Source organism: Electrophorus electricus, chromosome 16 (genome assembly GCF_013358815.1).
Source record: "Electrophorus electricus isolate fEleEle1 chromosome 16, fEleEle1.pri, whole genome shotgun sequence".
NCBI lineage: Eukaryota > Metazoa > Chordata > Actinopteri > Gymnotiformes > Gymnotidae > Electrophorus > Electrophorus electricus.
Genome location: NC_049550.1, coordinates 15,301,086 through 15,323,097, shown reverse-complemented (window position 1 = coordinate 15,323,097; position 22,012 = coordinate 15,301,086). Strand labels below are relative to the sequence as shown.

At 38.7% G+C, this 22,012-nt stretch overlaps 1 protein-coding gene across 1 annotated transcript; it reads right to left on the bottom strand.

Annotated features, from left to right (window-relative positions):
- Positions 1-14,851: 14,851 nt before the first annotated feature.
- On the bottom strand, positions 14,852-18,570 carry LOC118242656 (B-cell receptor CD22-like). Its single transcript, XM_035534709.1, has 4 exons — positions 18,416-18,570; positions 17,349-17,418; positions 15,089-15,349; positions 14,852-14,955 (listed from the first exon to the last, which is right to left on the bottom strand). The coding sequence occupies exons 1-4, from the start codon at positions 18,437-18,439 to the stop codon at positions 14,852-14,854; spliced, it is 459 nt and encodes a 152-aa protein (XP_035390602.1). The 5' UTR covers positions 18,440-18,570.
- Between the last annotated feature and the right edge of the window lie 3,442 nt (positions 18,571-22,012).

Sequence of the window (22,012 nt, the reverse complement as noted above, 5' to 3'; positions counted from 1 at the left end):
CTGTGCATTGTGAGGGGTTTCCTTGTCTTGATGTCGGTGGCTTTTATCTCCTCATTAGGCCAGCTAATTATGCCAGTGGGGTGTCTGATGACTGGTAGATCATCCTTGTTCATAGCTCAGATCTTGTTCCTCCCATTCAGCTGACTTCTCAGGACTGGCCTCACTCATACATCCACACTTATCAGATCTGTATGACATTCCGATGTCGCTGCTGTATATCCTGAGATGAATTACTGAGTCAATGTCTCTTTCACTTCTGGCATACAGCTTGATATCATCCATGTAGAGGAGGTGGCTCTTGTTGATAATTTTATTAATTATTTACTACTAATTATTTACTAATAATTTTCCTTAGTAGTCACTTGATGTTAACTCATGTTATTGGCATGTTATCAGCCGGTAATTGGATGGAATTGTTTCCTTTCTGGGGGCTCTTCAGGATCAGGAGTGTCTGGCCTTCAGTTAACCATTCAGGGTGGGTTCCATCCCTAAGCAGCTGATTCACACACACTCACACACACACACACACACACACACACACACACACACACACACACACACACACACACACACACACACACACACACACACACACACTTGCAGTCACATTAAATTGTGCTTAAAAGCCAAAACTATAGCCACTATGATGCTACAATTATGAATTGGATTACAAAAACAACCATGAATGTATATTTTCAGTAAATATCAAGTTCTTTGCTTTGTTTGTAAAAGTAATTGGATTTATTATATTTATTAATAATTTTACTAAAGTAAGAGTAATCTAAGTCACATTTAAACATCAGCCACCATCAATAACATCAGCCACCATCAATACTAAACTTGTCATTGTCTACCCTTTTTTACAAATGATGTGTGTAGATTTATTAGAATAGCTCCTCCCTTTCCATTTTGCATTGCATTATGGGACAATACTGTCCTTCCAAACCATACACAAAAATGACTGGTTCTATGCAGTTGGGATGCATCCATTAGAACCATCCAACTGTTAGAGACAGACACTTGTAATGACAGCCTGCTCAAAACTATTTTGAAACATATTGTGTCAGCCAGCTTCAGTTGCGTAATTTGATTTGATTTTATTACAGTAGTGGAACTGACATGACTGATCATGACTTACTGATCCTTATATTCTGAATTGCTCCTAATTTTCTGAAAATTGGTGGGGCGGGGGGTTAGATAATGAGATATTTCAATTAAACTCTCAGTACTCACATTTAAACAGCAATGAAACTGTTCTGCCAGTAAGTTTAAGCAATTAATTATTTTCCCACCAGAGGGTGCAAGAATGCATTCTTCAAGAGAAGAACGTTTGGTTATCATCTCCCTGATAACGCAGGCTGCCCATCTACATCCTGTTTACAATTAGTATGAAAAACGGACCCATAAATTGAAGAGTAGGGATAAACTGGTTACCAAATCCCCCCACATCCCCCACACCACTGCTACAGAGCTTGCTGAGGGCTTTGTGGTTTTTCTCAAGTTTAGGGCAGTCTTAGATTAAGAGCACACTGTGGTAAGATTAAAATTTACAACCCCACTATAACTACAAAGTGCAGATATATTTTTGTTTGTTTTTCTCTTGACTCAACCTCATATATTATGTGACTGAGCGTTAAGTTGTTCAGAATCACTAGTGTCCACTTCTCCCAAAGCTTCTCCCCCACCCTGCTACAAGCTCTTCTCACTTTGTGGTTTAGCTCAGAATCAGCTCAGAGTTCTGCAGTAGCTGCTGGAGTTAGAGAGGAGAGAAGTGAAGATAACTCCCACTCTCTTATGGGGCCCAGACTCTTCTAATGACCTCTTTCATGCATCATATGTTTCAGGGGCTTTTGGAACAGAATGGAGTGTGAAGTATAACCCAACTAAAATATGTGTTTTAAAAGTGTCCACGGTGTTCATCAATGGCAGTTATACATACCCAGCAGGGCTTGATGTGAACGAGGAATTTTGGGTCAAAGTGGATTTCAATCCACAAGAAGACAAGCCTGTATATTGGAGACCGACTAATGACTCAGGAAGGGTCCAGTGTTATGAAGATAAACAGCAACACTTCTCCCTCAAACTGATTAATGTAACGAAAGAGGATGAACATGCCTATCACTTCAGAATCAAAACAAATGTAAGTGATCAAAAATGGCTGGGAGATCCTGTCAAAATCAATGTCACAGGTGGGTTAAATCTTGAATTCCTAATTTTCTGACTATGATGCAAAGTGTCCCTTTACTCAGATGAATTTGAGTCTTGAAGTTCATTAATGCTTATTTTTAACTATGATGCACATTCTCACTTCATGTACATGCATTTGAGTTTAATTAAACTGATTACTGAGAGTGGTTACACTGATTAAGGGTTACTCTGATATATTAGTTGTACTATACAATTTGTTTTGCTTTTTTTTTTAGCAAATTCAAGACAGTTTCATGACAGCAGAATAATTTTCTTAATTGCGTGAAGTTTTTCTGGGTGATTTAAAGGCTGTCTAATTGTGATGGATTTCCATCCGTTTGGTTTGATGATTTTCTCATTGTCTTAGAGATCCTTGTGAACACTCTTCTTGAAGCAATAGAGAGAGAAGCAGCAGTTCTGACGTGTACAACCACCTGCAGTCTGACTGACAGTCCAACATTCATCTGGTACAAAAATGGACGTCGTTTATCCTCCAATACAAACCCACTCCACCTGCGGCCAGTCAGCAGTGAGGATGCAGGCAGTTATATGTGTGCTGTAAGAGGATATGAACATCTCCCCTCTCCTGCTCAAACTCGCACGGTCAGAGGTGAGTTTACAATGTTGGTTTCATTATATGATTATCGGATTATTGCTAAGTTCATTTCATTGCCAATTTCAGCTCATTTCTCAGTTAAAATGTAAAAAATACAATGAGGTAGTAGTCTTATTAGAATTATATATATATATATTCTTTACTTTGAGTACATGAGGCATTTCATTACTATAAAATGCATTATCCTCATGGTGTTATTGTCTGATTTAAGGTGAAGACATTAGTAATGGTGGGACAACTATACAACATCTCCAAAATCAGCTCTTAGAACAGTAGAGGATACAAGTCCATTAATGAACCTGGATATAAACACTACGCAGCTGTAACTCTACATGTCTTTGCACCACTGGTTGATGCAGATCATGCCTGTAGTCTGTAATCTGTAGCCTGTAGTTGGTGTCCATCAGTCCCTCTGGTGAAATAGTGGAGGACAGTTCAGTGACTCTGACCTGCAGCAGTGATGCCAACCCACCTGTGCAGAACTATAACTGGTTTAAAGAAGGAGGAACCTCACCTGTAGGATCTGGACAGACTTACAACCTCTCCATCAGCTCTAATAGCAGCGGCTGGTACTACTGTGTAGCTCAGAATGAACATGGGATGCTGAAATCAGCTTCAATAGATGTCACTTTAAAGGGTGAGACAGACAGACAGTTATGTTTCATTTTTCATTCATCAGTTCATTTACTTATTCCTTTGCTAATCAAATTACAAAAGCCCTATATTGTGTTTATGAACAATAGTGTGTGTATGTCTGTTTCTCTCAGCAGGTCACTTCTACATTTTGCCTGTAACTGTTGGAGTCATGCTGCTGCTGCTCAGAAAATACTAGTCATCAGATCACCAAGGTGTTAAACACAGCAGCCACACAACATGACAGCTCAGAGGTGTAGTGGCTATGAAACATTTTGACATGAACTCGTAGTTTGACTGTTAAACACTCTTCTCTGCAGGGCTCTTCAGCCTTCATGCTGCATCAAATGCTTTCTCTCCTGAATTCAGCTTGGACACTGGAGGAACACAGTGGTTTGCTCTTATTCATGCATGTTATTCATCTGTTCAAGGATAAGCCCCTCACTATGTACACACACAGTCGACATGCATGTGGTGTCTCCCATGATTTCTGATGGATTTGGCCACAGAACCGGTTTAGGGCAGTAGAGGGAAAGATCATATCACATTCCACTCTCATTGCAGCCTGACTGCAAGCTTCCCAGTCATTTAGCAGTTATCAAAGTAACAGGATATGACACCCCAACCATAAGCAACGAAGCAGAGCATTACTAGCTGATTCAGCAGAAAAATATTATTATGATGATTGATCAATTTTCTAAATGGCCTGAGGTATTCCTGAGTGCAAAGGAAAATGTGAGAACAATAGTAAGAGTTGTGGCAAGAGATATAATACCTATGTATGGAATACTGCATTCTAACAACAGTGATAAGGGCCCAGCATTCACATCAAGAGTCACTCAGCAGCTCTGCAAATATCTGTGCGTATATATCTATGATCGACTGGAGGTTTCACATCCTCTACTGGCCTCAGTCATGAAAATGTCTCCTTTCAAAGTTTTGATGGGAAGACCATTTCCCATGTTGTGGGTAAAGGGCCAACCAGGCCCCATGGTAGCTGGTAATTTACACACGATTATCTCTGATTATACTGCAGCACTCCTTGAAATTCTCACCAGATGGCAAAGTGCTAATCGAATGTTTGCTTCCTAGGAGATTTGTTGAGGCTCACTACACACAATCCGCATCTGTTATTCATTAATGTTCATTCATTAAAGTTCATTAATGCCTATTTTTATCTATGATTCACATTCTCACTTCATGTAAATGCATTTGAGTTTAATTAAGATGATTACTGAGAGTTGTTAAATTGATTAAGGGTTACTCTGATATATTAATTGTACTACACAATTTGTTTCTCTCTTATTTTTTAACAAATTCAAGACAGTTTCATGACAGTTTCATAATCGAATGTTTGCTTCCTAGGAGATTTGTTGAGGCTCACTACACACAATCCACTACTGTTATTGTGATAATCCAAACAGCTGTACTGACTGATGCTCAGCCTCTGTTGATATATGCTAGTAGATTAAAGAGGCCCCCAGTTAGGGTGTACTATTGTCTCTATGTGTGTTTTGTTGTATGTCTGTATGCAGGTAATCCATGTTGAATCTTATTATGCTGATGTTCAGACTGAAGGGCCTCCTATGGTGCAAAGGGAACATCGTGTGTGCCTTGTCCCTGGAAATAGCTGTAAATGTGACACAGCACCAGTACTGTGTGGTGTGCCTCTCCCTGTCCAGCAGATGGAAAAACACCCCAATCTACCTAACTGTTGTTAAATGGGTCATATCCGCATAGGGAGTCACCCTTCTGCTAGAAGTCCATCCCCCATTCTGCTGTTCCTGGGAAAGTCACACTGTCACCACACCATCAGTGTCATTTCACTTAACAACACGAGGATGTCAGAGTTGTTCGATGTAAACTACGGGCATTTGGACTGGCTCCTGTTTGGACTGGCTCCTGGCTCCTGTTAGATAGCTGTGTACTCAATACCTCATGTTTCTAATTAACTTGGCTTGTTATTACTACTAACAAAGGATGATTGGACAGTGGTAGCTCAGTGGTTCAGGTACTTCATTTGTAAACAGAAGGTTGCTGGTTTAAGCCCCACCGCTGCCAGGTTGACACTGCTGGGGCTCCTGAGTAAATCCCTTAACCCTCAAGTTGTACTCAGTCATAATTGTAAGTCACTTTGTATAAAAGTGTCAGCTAAATGTAACTGATTTAACCAATGGCAAAGGTGATTTCATATTTTTGTAAATAATCTGCATATCACTTCCAGGAGAAATGAATATTTGCCACATGTTTTTACATGTGTAAAAACATGTAAAACATGGTGTGGTCAGACCAGGAAATTTCTCCAGATAAACTGGCCTTGACTGGAATGTTTTGCCTTTTTATTCTCTGTTGTTATTCTGCTACAGTAAAAGACAGCAAAGTAAGAATAAAATGTATCTGTTTTCTCTCTATGCATGCTTACAAGTATAAGAAATAATGCTGACCTATGTCCACATATTCTGCTACCATGTAACTTCTTCATTTGATGCCTGCTTCGCTTGCCAAAGACCACATTTGCCTTTGTTATTGTTCTTCCTCTTTTTTCCCTGTGCTTGCTCTTCTTGTCAAACACAGGTAGTCTATAAATTACACATACTATCTAACTACAAACTGACTCTGTGTCTCACTGCAGCTCAGACGCTCTCTTCAGGTGCCTGAGGTTCACAATCTGGATGCAACCAGATTCCTCACTAAGAACTGACCAACCAAATACTTAACATCATATATACACTGTGCCAGTTAAAACACTCAGATGTAGTTCCCCCCAAAAGGACGTGTTCTCAGAGATTCCCACTCTAGAACTAAATTAAATTTTGACAGCGTCATGTTACGTCAGGACTGACCAACCAATCTGAATGGACTTACACACATAAACAGGGATGTTAGAGTATGACAGAAAGAGGAGTGTGCAGAGCTACTCATTTGCAGCTTTTTAATAAAATATTCAAAAACTGAGAAAATGCCCTTAGATTTCATTACGATGCTTTGGAGGAAACTGCATTAAAATAAATGGACTAAATGAATGAATGAATGAAGGGATGAGTGAATGAATGAATGAATGAATATAGTATTAAAATAGTAGTGACTATTTTTTATTCGCATGAGGTTCATTTAATTATTTAGATTAGCAAAATAATAAGAAGGTTATTTTTCATCCTTGCAATAAAAATGCAAAGGACGCTTTTATTTTAACATTTTCTGAGTATTAATCATTAATGTAAAACACTGAAAAGCTTTTCTGCTGGAGGAAACTACATGTTAAATTTATTCTTCCCCTCTCTATTTCTCACTCTTTTGACTGCACTGGTGTCACGTATGGGCCCCCTTCTGGCATCCCTGTTTACATGATTTCCCTGTCGTGTCTTTGTTTTCCTTTACTTCCTGGTTGTTCCGTTCCTTAGTTTCGTTTTCTCCATGCCTGTCATTCCTTTTACCTGTTCCTCTTTCCCAGTGCTTGTTTTGGTTTAATCTGTTCCGCTCTCTGGTCTGTATCTCCACCTGTAATGATGTTCGCCTGTGTCTGGTTAGTTTATAAGTCTTGGTTATTTAAGCCCTGGCTTTGTTTTGTCTTCCAGTTTGTCAGTTATTTTGGCATGTTCGGTTAAGTTTCTAGTTGTTGTCACTGTCACTGACCTTGTCATTGTTTTGCTGTTTGCTTAGTTCGTGTGTTAATTTGTCTCAGTGTTTTCCCGTGTCTCTGTTTGTTAGCCTCTCATGTTTTGTTTCCTTTGTTCATTAAAAGCCTCCTGCGTTGGCATTTTGCTTCTCGCCTAGTAAATGTTACTGCAGTAAACGTTACAATTGGGCCATAGCTGCAAGTGTGATATTTCTCAGGGATGATTCTCTTAGTGGTGTTTCCTCAAGGCCTATAAAAGGACACACAGGAAAAAATATCAGAATACAAGGATATTTGGAATAACAATGGACACACAAACACATGCACGCTCATTCAAATGTCATAACAAAATGAAAATAAAATCACATTTTTGTGTTATCTAAAATTAATAATAATCTATTCCTGCAGATTCTATATAGTTATGACAATGTAAAGTAGCCTAATGCCTAAGAAAGCTGTGTACTGTATATTTCCAGTATTCATTAACTTGTTTTTTGTACCTTTTTTCTAAATAAAATACAGCTCCTATTTAATGGTAAACACCCAAAATATGTAAAGAAAGATTTGGAATACAAATGAATAACTTTTAGTCACAATGTGTTGAATTCCAGTAGAATTTCCACCAGAAAAGTTAGACCTCATTTTGAGCTGTAGCTTAAACCGCAAGGTTTTCTGAGAACTACAAATGTGGAACACAAAACTGATTGAAGAAACCTACATGTCCACACTGATGGTTCAGCAGAAAGATGCTCGTGGGTTTTCTTTGTTTGAGTAGAAAAGTGTGCTTATTACTTCAGTAATCCTATTGATAGATTAGGTGCAGCATTATTTATAATAATCTAATAAAATCAAAAATTCACTTTTTACATTCTGTGAAGCAGAGAATCAAAATACAAAACAGAAATAGTGTGTGTGTGAGAGAGAGAGAGAGAGAGAGAGAGAGAGAGAGAGAGAGAGAGAGAGAGAGAGAGAGAGAGAGAGAGAGAAAGTTCATGATAGTTGACCTGGTGTATGACCTTGCTTCCAGTTTTCACTTTACTCTTGTCTGCTCTAATAGTTAGTCTGCAGTTGTACATTTGTATATATTCAACTTTTTCCTTTTGTTGAGTGGTCACTGGTAAGTAGGGAGTGACTGCCATTTTGTTTTGGGATGTGGTTTGATCGGTTTTCCACTTAGGGAGTAAATGTAGTTTTGTGTGTATTTTCTTTTGTGTAGGTTGGTTCCTCCTTCTTTATATCTGGTGTAGTTCTGCACAGGTGGGGTGGCATTGTTGCAAGTCAGAGTCACTTCACTATTTCACAGATGGATAAAAAGACATTATTTGGAGGATCTAATACCCAGAAAAGGAGAGAATGTGAAGAAATGAATATAGCATATTCTGCCTGAAAGGAGGAACAGGGAGACTACAGTTATGGTAAACATCAACCAGTGATACAAAACCATGTAGTTACAGCTGTGTAGTGTCTATATAAACGTTCATTAGCTGACTTGTATTTGAACTTGCATTATCCACTGTTCTAAGAACTGATTTTGGAGATGGAGATGATGTATGGTTGTGCTACCATTACTAATGTTTTCACCTTAAATCAGGCATAAATAACACCATGTAAAGAACGAATTTGATAATAAAATGTCTCAAATTAAAGATATTCTATTGTGACGTCATGAAAAAGAGCAAGGTGCAAGTGAGGAGCATAATTGTTTAATTCCCAAATGCAACCAAAGACAGAAAATACATTTTCAAAGTAACTTACTAAGCAGAGCCTTTAACTTGAGACAAGGGGCCATCATTGTAACGCACTGAACTCAGGCACCTGTGGGGTTTAAATAGGGTGCAGATAAATGAGGTCTTGGTCTAGGTGATTATTCAAGTAAACAGGTGATTTGGATTGGGGAAGTGAATGTGTGCAGTGATTGGTGGATGTGGTCTGTAAGGGCTGCCTGTGTACCAGCGAGGGTCTGAGATCTATACATGTTGAAGATTTAGTGACTCTTTCGTGTTTCATTGTGTTTTACATTTTAACTGTGAAATTCATTTAGTAATAGTTTATATTATATAATCAAACAATGTAAACTCACATCTGACAGTGAGAGTTTGAGCAGGAGAGGGGAGATGTTCATATCCTCTTACAGCACACATATAACTGCCTGCATCCTCACTGCTGACTGGCTGCAGGTGGAGTGGGTTTGTATTAGAGGATAAAGGACGTCCATTTTTGTACCAGTTGAATGTTGTATGAATGTTCTCTCTCTGTCACTTCAGAAGGAGTGTTCACAAGGAGCTCTTGTACAATGAGATACTAATGGAGGGCTAGAAGAATTAGAAGATCCTTTAAATCATGCAGGAAAATATCAGGCAAAAAATACCATGATATTGCGGTCACCTTTCTTTTGTTTACTTTAATTTGAAACTTTAATTTACTTTAATTTAGTTTTGGCATTTGCTAAAATCAAATTGTGTAGTACAAAGAATATATGAGCATAGCCCAAAATTAGCTTTAACAACTCATTAATCAGCTTAATTACCCTCAAACCCCTTTAGTGCAAATGTGCATCACAGTTAGAAAATGGTGATCATCTCACCTGTGACTTTGAGTATAATATTATGGCCCAACATAGTCATAAATGAGCTTCAACACTCAAATTCCTCTGGGCAAAGGGACACTGTGCATCACAGTGAGAAAATGGGGAATCATGGATTTAACCCACCTATGACCTTGACAGGATCTCCCAGCCATTTTTCTTTGGGTACATTTGTCCTGAATCAGAAGTAGTAGTTACATTCATCCTCCTCTGTTACATTATTCAGTCTGAGATAAACAACACTTCTATCCTATCTCTGTGATCCCAAATTCCTCTTTCACTTCAAGGTGTTTTGGGTATGTATAAGTGCCATTCAAAGACACTATAGACCCTTGTAAAACACATGTTTCAGTTTGGTTGTACTTCACACTCCATTTTGTTCCAAAGACTCCTGAAACATACATATGATGCATGAAAGAGGTCATTAGAGAAGTCTGGGCCCCATAATTGAGTGGGGGTTATCTTATAGCTTCACTTCTCTCCTCTCTTCTGAGTTAAACCCCAAAGTGGGAGGAGATCCATAAGCCTTGTAGCAGGGTGGGAGAAGGGCTTCAGAATTAGCAGAAATTAGTGACTCTTTACACAGGAAATGTGGTATGTGATAATCAGAAACAAGTTCGAGTTTGAGCTAGAAGTATGTTACATCACTATTTATTAAAGCAATTTATTCGAGAATTCATAATGATACTATTAAAGTTACTGTTAATTTGGCAAAGTTTTTTAGTACAGATCATTTCAATGGATGACATGGATGAAACCACTGCAAATCACAAATGCATAAGAATTTGAACAAGCCAAATCATTTGAAAAGTTATAAGCAGCTACACAGCAAACTTTATATTTTGATTTTAGAAAGAGGGATTTTAAGATGGAGTGCTCACCTTCACAGTGGAAACGGTAAAGCAGAGCAATAGAGGGCAGACACAAATGCTGAGTAGAGATTTATACTGAGTGTTAGAGATGTATGTCAGAATTACAGTCCAGAGATGAACAACTGAATAGAACAGATCTGGAATACAATAACAAACACAACACAGAGATATAAGTGGGAAACACTGACCAGAGAACGCAGACCAATATATTGTACAGGATGATCACAACAACTAGACAAGATATCATAGAGGAACTCAATGACCAGCGATGAAACGTGGCCAACACAGGCCTTAAATACACAGGCTAACAAGAGGATAATAAGAAACACCTGAAACTAATAAGGGGTAGAGAAAAACGAAACAAGAAACTAAACCTCGAAATCAAAACAAAGACATGAGGCAGGTTGCCAAGGGTATTGCTATGCTAGAATAGGGGAAGCATGACATGGGAGTATTACATTAGTGGAGCCTTCTAACTGTACAGAGAAATGCAGATTACATCAGCTAAGATATAAGAGGAGGCATATCCTAGCAATTTCCCACACAACCAATTTGCCACACAACCTTTGAAAGCATCAAAACTGGATTGTGAAGTGCAGGGGGTGCTGAGTGTCAAGCTGTATGCTGATCAGGTTCACAGCTTACATTTGTGACAGACTACAATTCAAGCAATTGAGGATTACGTGCCTTTCTCAGGGGCCTAAGAGTGGCAGCTTGGCAATGTTGGGGCTTGAACCAGCAAACCTTTTTTTCATTGTGGTATTAAGTGGATGCCAGTTATATTTGACGCAGCACTCTTGAACTCAAATAAGCTCCTGCACCCTAGAGCTGCTATTTTCAGAACCTTGGACAGTACTCCTACTTTATACATATGCAAAATTACCCATGCTTATCTTACACTGCCATCTAGAGAAATGTTTTTGTAATTACCTGCTTTCTGTTTTACATTCTTTAACCCACATGGATGTAACCCATCTTTCATGCAAGCGACATCAACTTATATTTGCTGACTGAACTGAGGTCTGCATTTGATCTGATTCAGCTGAGGTCTGCATTTGATCTCATTCAGATGAGGTTTGCATGTTATGAGCTGTGTTTTGCCTCTGTCAAAGGGGGGATTAGCAATTACAGTGAATATATTTTCATTTTCTCTTTGTGTGGAAGGAAAGTGTAATGTTCACAAATAATGACCAATGAAGTTGTAAATAATCAGAGGCTTATCTTTGAACAGATTACATGTATGAATAAGAGCAAACCACTGTGTTCCTCCAGTATCCAAGCTGAATTCAGGAGAGACAGATTGATGCAGCATGAAGGCTGAAGAGCCCTGCAGAGAAGAGTGTTTAACAGTCAAACTACTAGTTCATGTCAAAATGTTTCACAGACGCTACACCTCTGAGCTGTCATGTTGTGTGGCTGATGTGTTTAACACCTTGGAGATCTGATGACTAGTATTTTCTCAGCAGCAGCAGCAGCCACAGAGTGTGAACACACAGGAAGACCTGGTGCCATAAATTCCAATAGGAATCCCACAGGTCTGAAAGCCCCATCAACCTAGTCCGAGTTAAGCTAGTGCAGGATAATTGTTTATTTCTGAATATAAAAAGCAAAAAATGGGCTGTGTCGGCCTGCACATGGATACTAAAGAAGGCAGAGCAAAGATCAACCACGGTGAAGAGTGTGTGTGTGTGTCGGAAATTATATTTTTTATACTAGAGACATCTGGTATAATGGGTGATATCTAATTTAGACATTATGTCATAACCCAGAAGATTAAATTGTGAGTTGGGAATATTCACAAATTGATGGTGAAAATGTATTCCACAGTCAGTGACAGGTGTAACACACTGAAGGAAGGTTTTGTGGGAAGGAGATGTGCAGCCCATTAACTCCCACAGAACTAATGGATGCTCCAGACGAGACCCTCATGTTTTGTCCCACTGTTGAAAGACTTGAGTCAATGGAACCCTGTTTTTTTGCTTGTTTGATTTTTTACAAGGGTAAATAGGCAAGCCAGACTCTTTTTCCATTGCCTCCTGTTTTTAATTTAACTAGCAGGTCAGAGTGTCTTTCATTAAGCTGTCATATATTTTGGTGCCATGATGTTTAACAACAGCTATTAGCTAATAAGTCCATGATAAAGAGTTTAAAGGAATTATTTTTTGTCAGTCTTATAGGTGCTGGTAGTGTGGATCTAATCCTTACATGATGGAGCTTTTGTTGTTTTGTAACCTTATTTGTAAGGGTCGGTGCCAGGCCGAGGCCTCCTCCGACCACCAGAGGGAGGTCTTGAGTCAGGCACGCCACTAATTAGGCTTAACGCCCAAAAGCTGGGCTAGGTCTATATAAGCCCAGTGACCCAGTGCTGGGTCTTTGCCAAAGTTCTGAGCCAAGTTCTGGGTATTGAGGTCTGTGAGCCCTTGTGTGACACCTCACTTCTGTGCTGCGAGGGTGTCTGTGTTTTTACACGTCTCCTGCCTTCTGCAGTTTTCCCCCTCAAATCTGTCTCTCTCCTTAGCCTCCAATTAGCCATTACAGCTCCTGTTTTCTGGTTTTGTTTGGGAAGTTTTAGTTTGATTTTCCCCAGGGCATCGGGGCTGCCATCTTTGGTTCTCCCTTTTCCCACACTCGGCATGGTGTTTAGTTTTTCTTTCCCTCTAGTGTTGTTGTCCTCCATTCCTTTGAAGAGCGATATACGCGCAGATTGTTTTATGGTCACAGCTGTCTAGCAGGAGCTCGTTCACATCATAACAAAATGGCTGAGGTTCACTCCTCACCTTTTGGTTATTTACTTTTCTTGTTTACTTGTTCCACGATCTAACTGTTCTGCACAGGGGCCAACCATTAAAGTGTGGTTGCTCACCCAGTAGGCTGTCGGTGTCATCATCTAGCTGACGTGGGTTCGAGCTCACCTTACATTATTTTGTTCTATTTTCATTGTAGTTCAGATTGCTAGAGTGAGAATCCCTGAGTACACGTACTGAACAAGATATAAACATCATGATGCTTTTGAGGAAACCGCATTCAAGTATTTTAACTGGATTAAAATTAATGGACTAGATAAAAATTGAATTAACAAATAATAAAACATTTAGATTTTAATTTAGATTTATTAATTAATTCGATTTTCAGAATAAGAACAAGGTTATTTTCCATCAGTACAAAAAAAAAATAAAAAATGAAAGGCTGCAACATTTTTTGCAGTTGATTACATTTTTTACTGTTGATTAACTAAACACTCTTGTCTACATGTGATCATCCATCTCTCTTCCCCTCTATATCTCTCACTCTTTTTGACTGCATTGGGATACAGCTGCAAGTTTAATTTCTCAGTGATGATTCTCTTAGTGATGTTTCCTTAAGTCCTATAAAAGGAAACACAGGAAAGAATATCAGATCACAAGGACGTTTGGAATAACAAAATACACACAGACACACACACACACACACACACACACACACACACGCACACATACACACACAAACATCTTCATATTGCTTAACAAATTGAAAAACACAACAAAACTGCATGTTTTGGCATATCTAAATTTAATAATCTATTCCTGTGGATTCTATATAATTATGGTAATGTAAGAAAGCTGTGTATCGTAGTATTCATGCAGTATTCAGTAAAAATGAGAAGAGCTTTACACATCCCATCTCAAAAAATATTCTAGAGTGCTATCAAGATTCTAGAGTTCTAACTGAGTTCTATAACTGTGATGTAACTGATATGATGAACTCACTGCAGTATCTCATACACAGGAGAGCTGGATGTGGAAGTGTCACAGGTAGGACAGGGCTTGAGGCTGGCGTTCTGTGAAGCACAGAGTTAATGATGTGCAGTTTAATGAGAAACACTGAATAGCTTTATGGTTAAGGTTCCATTGGAGTTTTTCCACTAATGTTATTTTGTTGTTGACAGTCTGCATTTCAGATGGAGCTCTCATTCTGACATAAACAAATGCTAAAGATACAGAACTAAGACTGACACTGTCATTAAAAGGCTCTGATTTGTCATGACATGAATTCTATGAACTGTATAGCAGGTTTAAGACTCCTTATTGACAAATATATCTGGATTTCTGTGATAGCTCACCCCATAATCAGATTCATCTCTATTTCTCTTTTGCCTCTTGCCTCTGAGCTCAAAAAAACCCAAATGTCAGTGTTAATCCAAACAGAAAACAGAGAATAAACATTAGTATTCATAATATTGTATTTATGATATTAGTCATATTTTCAAGATTTCCCATATTAATAAAGTGCTTTTGGAAAGGAACAGAAATGAGGTACTATAAAGTTATCATTTCTACATGTAACTTATATTAACATCTTTCACTTTACCTTCTTAAACTTTCTCTCTTCATAAATAAAACTATTGAGAGAGGAAGTACAATCCCACAGAGGCCGATTCCAACAGCTATAGGCAAAATGTAGAAGTGACCTGCTGAGAGAAACAGACATATGCACACTATTGTTCATACACACAATATAGGGCTTTCATAATGTGAATAGCAAATGTATAAGTGAATGAACTGATCAATGAAAAATGAAACATAACTGTTTGACTGTCTCACCCTTTAAAGTGGCATCTATGGAAGCTGATTTCAGCATCCCGTGTTCATTCTGAGCTACACAGTAATACCAGCCGCTGCTATTAGAGCTGATGGTGATGTTGTATGTCTGTCCAGATCCTACAGGTGAGGTTCCTCCTTCTTTAAACCAGGCGTAGTTCTGCACAGGTGGGTTGGCATCACTGCTGCAGGTCAGAGTCACTGAACTGTACCCCACTATTTCACTAGCGGGCCTGATGGACACCAATACATTCTTTGGAGGATCTAGCACCCACAAAATGAGAGAATGTGAAGAAATGAATATGACGTCTTCTGTCTGAAAGGAGGAGCAAGGAGACTACAGGCATGATCTGCATCAACCAGGCATATATCCAGGTTCATTAATGGACTTGTATCCTCTACTGTTCTAAGAGCTGATTCTGGAGATGTTGTATAGTTGTCCCACCATTACTAATGTCTTCACCTTAAATCAGGCAATAACACCATGTGGAGAATGCATTTTATAGTAATGAAATGTCTCATGTACTCAAAGTAAAGAATATATATATATATATATATATATATATATATATATATATATATATATATATATATAATATATATATATATATAATTCTAATAAGACTTTACTAATTCATTGTATTTTTTTGCATTTTAACTGAGAAATGAACTGAACTTGGCAATGAAATAAACTTAGCAATAATCAGATAATCATATAATGAAACCAACATTGTAAACTCACATCTGACCGTGAGAGTTTGAGCAGGAGAGGGGAGATGTTCATATCCTATTACAGCACACATATAACTGCCTGCATCCTCACTGCTGACTGGCTGCAGGCGGAGTGGGTTTGTATTGGAGGATAAAGGACGTCCATTTTTTTATCAGATGAATGTTGGACTGTCAGTCAGACTGCAGGTGGTTATACACGTCAGAACTGCTGCTTCTCTCTCTATTACTTCAAGAAGAGTGTTCACAAGGAGCTCTAAGACAATGACAAAATCATCAAACCAAACGAATGGAAGTCCATCACAATTAGACAGCCTTTAAATCATCCAGAAAAACTTCAAGCAATTAAGAAAATTATTCTGCTGTCATGAAACTGTCTTGAATTTGCTAAAAAAATATGAGAGAAACAAATTGTATAGTACAACTAATATATCAGAGTAACCCTTAATCAGTTTAACCACTCTCAGTAATCAGCTTAATTAAACTCAAACGCCTTTACATGAAGTGAGAATGTGCATCATAGTTAAAAATAGGCATTAATGAACTTCAAGACTCAAATTCCTCTGGGTAAAGGACACTATGCATCACAGTTAGAAAATAGGAAATTAAAGATTTAACCCACCTGTGACACTGATCTTAACAGGATCTCCCAGCCATTTTTGTTCGATTACATTTGTTTTGATTCTGAAGTAATAGTCATCCTCCTTCGTTACATTAATCAGTTTGAGGGAGAACTTTTGCTGTTTATCGACATAACACTGGACTGTGCCTGAGTCCTTAGTGGGTTTGCAATATACAGGTGTGTCCTGTTCTCTATCGAATGGCTCTTTAACCCAAAATTCCTCTTTGACTTCCAGCCCTGCTGGGTATGCGTAACTGCCATTGATAAACACTGTGGACCCCTTTAAAACACATATTTTAGTTGGGTTGTACTTCACACTCCATTTTGTTCCAAAAACCCCTAAAACATATAATGCATGCAAGAGGTCATTAGAAGAGTCTGGGCCCCATAAGAGAGTGGGAGTTCTCTTACAGCTTCACTTCTCTCCTCTCTAACTCCAGCAGCTACTGCAGAACTCTGAGCTGATTCTGAGCTAAACCACAAAGTGAAAAGAGCTTGTAGCAGGGTGGGGGAGGAGCTTGGGAGAAGTGGACACTAGTGACTCTGAACAACTTAACGCTCAGTCACATAATATATGAGGTTGAATAAAGAGAAAAACAAACAAAAATATATCTGCACTTTGTAGTTATATTTGGGTTGTGAATTGTAATCTTACCACAGTGTGCTCTTAATCTAAGGCTGCCCTAAACTTGACAAAAACCACAAAGCACTCAGCAAGCTCTGTAGCAGTGGTGAGGGGGATGTGGGGGCTTTGGTAACCAATGTAAATTAACTTCATTAAATGGGAACAGTGTGTCAGAAAATCTTTATACTAGATATCAGAATTTTCTGATATCAGAATTTGTGCAGGTTTCAACAGTTTTGGAAATTTTACAAAGAAAAATACAATTTTGATGAAGACTGCAGTCTTACCCAGAGACATGAACAGAGTGATGAGAGTGAGAGTTAGAAGAGGAGTTCTGAGTGACATCATTAAACAAACCTGCACAGACACACAACAGCACACAACACAGCTGAGTTCATCACATTTCTGCTTCTGTTTACACTGTTTCAAATATCAGTCAGACTGATCTGATGCACATCTGTATTACTGAGGAGGTTTGGCTCTTGTCATCTCATTTCAATTCAGTTTTATTCCTTGAGGGCTATTTATTCTGGATCGAATCACAAAAGGATTTAGAGGAATCCTTGTCCAGACTGTAAATGAAAAAGGTGAAAGCAGATGAGATAAGAATAAAAACACAAAATAATTCTACCAACTTTAACAAAATAAAAACAACTTCAACTATTTTAACACCTCATCTCAGTATTACATACAAATGTATTTACACAGTTATACATCAAGTACACATTGTATTAATAACAGTTTTGTTATGTCCTAAGCAGTGTAGAAGACTGAAGTGGCCAAACTGTATGTAGTGAGAGCTTGTTGTTCAGGTCTGTTCTAGGAGGTCTATTCTCATCCCACCCAAAAGATGAAGAATATTGACACCCAGCCAGCCAAACACACACACACACGCGCACACACACACACACACACACACACACACACACACACACACACACACACACACACACACACACGCACGCGCACACACACACACACGCACACATACAGACGCACACACGCGCACACACACACACACACACACACACACACACACACACACACACACACACACATACACACACACACACACTCTTTGTCACCCAGCCAATCAGACACCTCCAGTCCGTCACTCACCTGTTCTTCAACCAATCGTAGCACCCAATCACGTTTCCAATCACCCACTTACTGATCATCACACATATTACATATATTGTTTCACTCTCTTTATTTAAGCCCCTTATGCGCTAACGCTCCCTAGCAAGCCCAAACTGGCATACTCAAATAAATTATTGATAACATCGAATATTCTTAAAGTACAGTACATTGATCAACATAACATTTCTTAGGACTAATACAAGTACCTGCTTACCGATTTGCAGCCGTCTACATGCATCAGATCGCCACAAATCCCACGCTCGGGTAAATTTCCACAATGTGGCCTTTTAAAACATTATTCCGCTTTAAGATAAGTTCTTTTGTCATAGAAAGTTAAATTACCATCAAAACAACTGTGTGAGATGTTTAGATGGTTAAATGATATACAGAGTGTTAATAAAGTTCTTTAATTCCGTGCTCACTTCTTTGCGTAAAAACACGCGTTCAGTTCCTTCGTAGGCAAACCCAAACTACGCAGCCTTTGTTTATCTCTAACTGCACGTTACTGACGTAAAAGTGTTCCTGAATAGATCAATAACCCCCCCCCTTTTTCTATTTTATATTGATTTCTATTGGCCCATTGCAGCGCCATTGTCTTGGAGTGACAGCAATTCTCTCCTATGGGTGAAGGGGGAAGGAGAAGGCATGACTAACATGTACTTCACAAATGTTTCTAGGGCAAGCGTTGTGATTGGCAGTTGTTTTATCAAATAGAGGACGCTTTGACGAAAACGAAGACCCCTCTCTTGCCTTATTTAGTCATCCGTTTAACGTTTAAAGGTCTGCGCACTGTGTACTGTCAGTGCTTCAGTGTTGTTAGCAGATAGCATAGCGCATGGGTTTGAAGCTGTTTGGCGAAACTCGTACAACCATAAGAATAATTTGATCGCCAATAGTTTTGGACATCATCGAAAGGAAGATGCTTATTTTAGCTGAAGTTTATGTGGAGTTGTTTGGGTGCTGCTAGCATGGACTAACTTCGATGTGTGCATAGCAAATCACTGGATGTTTCCATTCACTGCTGGAAAAATCGTAATCCTGCTACAAATTGTAAGTATAAATGAGAAAGTATACTATTGCTTTACAGTATTACAGCATTTACAGTATTTTCCCCAGCATTTACAGTATTAGCTACAGTATGTTCCCCTAATGATGCCAACAATGAAGCTATGTAGCTCATATTGTTGTGGAACTTACTAAAGTAACTTACTGTGATGTTTTAGCAAAAAGAAACATGCAGTCTTGATATATAGTGATTGATGACTTTGTGTGCATTTAGAGAGGTTTTCGGACACTAAGGAGAAGTCTAGGACACCTACTGTAAAACATTATGTAGCTATTTAGTCATTTCATGTATGTGCTCAAAACTTCAGTTTATTACGCAAGACCCTGGTGAATCAGGAAATGTAGAGTATGAGTGAAACTGAATCTCCAGCATCAATAGACACATTATACACCCAAAAAAATCAAAGGCATGTTATGTTTTTTTTGACATGTTCTTCTGTATTAGATGAGCTCAAATGGAAGTAAATGATGGACAAATACGCCTGGATGTGAATGGATGTCTTCTCCCAATTGTCTACTTCACTTTGAATCCTGAATGATCATTGTGCTATGTGTACAATTTCAGACGCATAGTGTTAAAATGAACAAGTACAAATCGTTCAAAAATGAGCTTTAAAATGCTTGTGCGCACAGGCAGCTCCAGTCAATGTTTCACACTGACTATTCTCTATTCTAATTAAAAATCTAGCAAGCCACAAGGACTACTTAATCCTTTTTCCCTTTTGAAATCTTTTTGCTTTATGTAACATGTTCCCCTCAGTTAATTCCTGTTTTGCCTATTAGTTACCTTTCACTCATGCCTCACTATTTTGCTCAAAAGTTCACAAAGGGTTTGGAAAATAATGTTGGATCATACAAGCACTATGTGTTGAATTCCAGTAGAACTCTTCATTTCTAATATAAATTCTAAATCTCAAAACTTAAAGGTGATGAAACACATTGATAGTAAATGGCAAACCACACTCAGTGTAATATAATTATTACAGATTATTTCCCATGAAATGTTATAGCACTGTAATGGAATAGTTGACTTGACCCAGGCCTCTTAGCACCAGTGGTCATATCACTGTAGGGCAATCTAACTAGACAAGGAACTTGAAAGTGAAGGGGGAGTAGACTCTATAGTCTACCAAACCACTCACCAAAATCTTCTTCATCATCACCCAAGAGCTAACAACCAAAGACTGTACACCAGACAGAAGGCTCAACACCACTGTTCAGGATGTGACACGAAATATCCAAGACTACATCCAAACACAGGACCCCAAGGATGGGCTGATGAGGGCATGTCCCAGTCAGAAGGGGGACATAGTTACCGTGAAAATAGTGGAGGTGTCATGGCAGGATTACCTACATGGAATTCAACACTGACAGGTAGCAGAAGTGGCTGACAAGACAATCTTACCAATGTCTGGAAAAGGTAGGACTGAAAGACAGTACTGTGTCACTGATCATGGTAGTAAAAATACAAGAACTAAGCATTATGTTAATTGTAACAGGGGTGCCTTACACCACACAAGATGCAGACTGTACAAAGGAGTCTCTGAGAGTAACACTAACACAAGATGCCTGCAGGGAAAGCAAATATTAAGAGACCTGACCAAGTGGCAGAGACCATGTATAGAAACATATGCAAGACATATAATCTGAACAGCTTCAAATCTGTGTGTGTTATCAAAAAGGTTGTCCCAGTGGTGACTGGGGCACTTGTGGCAGAGACACAAATGCTGGGAGGTGTGGCTCCAACTGGAATAAAACCATCAATCTCATTTCAGAAGAGCTCAAGGCTAGAATCAGTGAAAATATTCTATCAGAGGCCTCTCTCTCTCTCTCTCTCTCTCTCTCTCTCTCTCTCTCTCTCTCTCTCTCTCTCTCTCTCTCGCTCTATCTATCTATCTATCTATCTATCTATCTATCTATATATATATATATATATATATATATATATATATATATATATATATATATATATATATATAAAATATATAATGTCTGTGTGTGTGTGTGTGTGTGTGTGTGTGTGTGTGTGTGTGTGTGTGTGTGTGTGTGTGCGTGCGTGCCATCATGAGGATTATGTCAGATTGCTGAAATCAGGAGAAATTAAACATGAGAATTTGGCTCCTAAAAAAATCTTCAATACGCCACAAACGTTTGCTGTTACTGTCCACACCAACACATCTCACAGACAATCGCAGAAAGTCTCGGAAAAGAAGAGTGTGGAAAGAGTTTTAGTAGACGGGATGATCTCCAGCGACACCATCGCATTCGTACAGAGAGAAGCCGTATCAGTGCTCAGAGTGTGGGAAGAGTATTGGTATAAGGTTGGCTGTACATGTCACTTGATCCAAAAAACGACGTTGATAAGAGGTCTTCCCAATTAGCAAACGAACTCTGTATTATGTTTCCCAGAAGCAAACCGTACACATCGTGCCGACGTCGGCTAGACGTGCTATGAGAGCACTTTTGACGATTTGGATTCGCCTTGCACAATTTCTGAACACTGAGGAAAACAATAACACTTAGATGGGTTTGTATAATATATTTGACGGAATTAAAACTAAAAGCTAAATTAAATGTTACACAATACAATAGCCATAATACAACAGCAGAGACGACAATGGACCACTTGGAGATTTTAATTCGCATTTCATATTTTTCTTGGAGAAGGCGCTGCACTAGACGGGAGACTCATCCCGTGCATCGCTTCTCCAAGGTCCTTATATTAAGTATACTTGTTTTTGTCCAT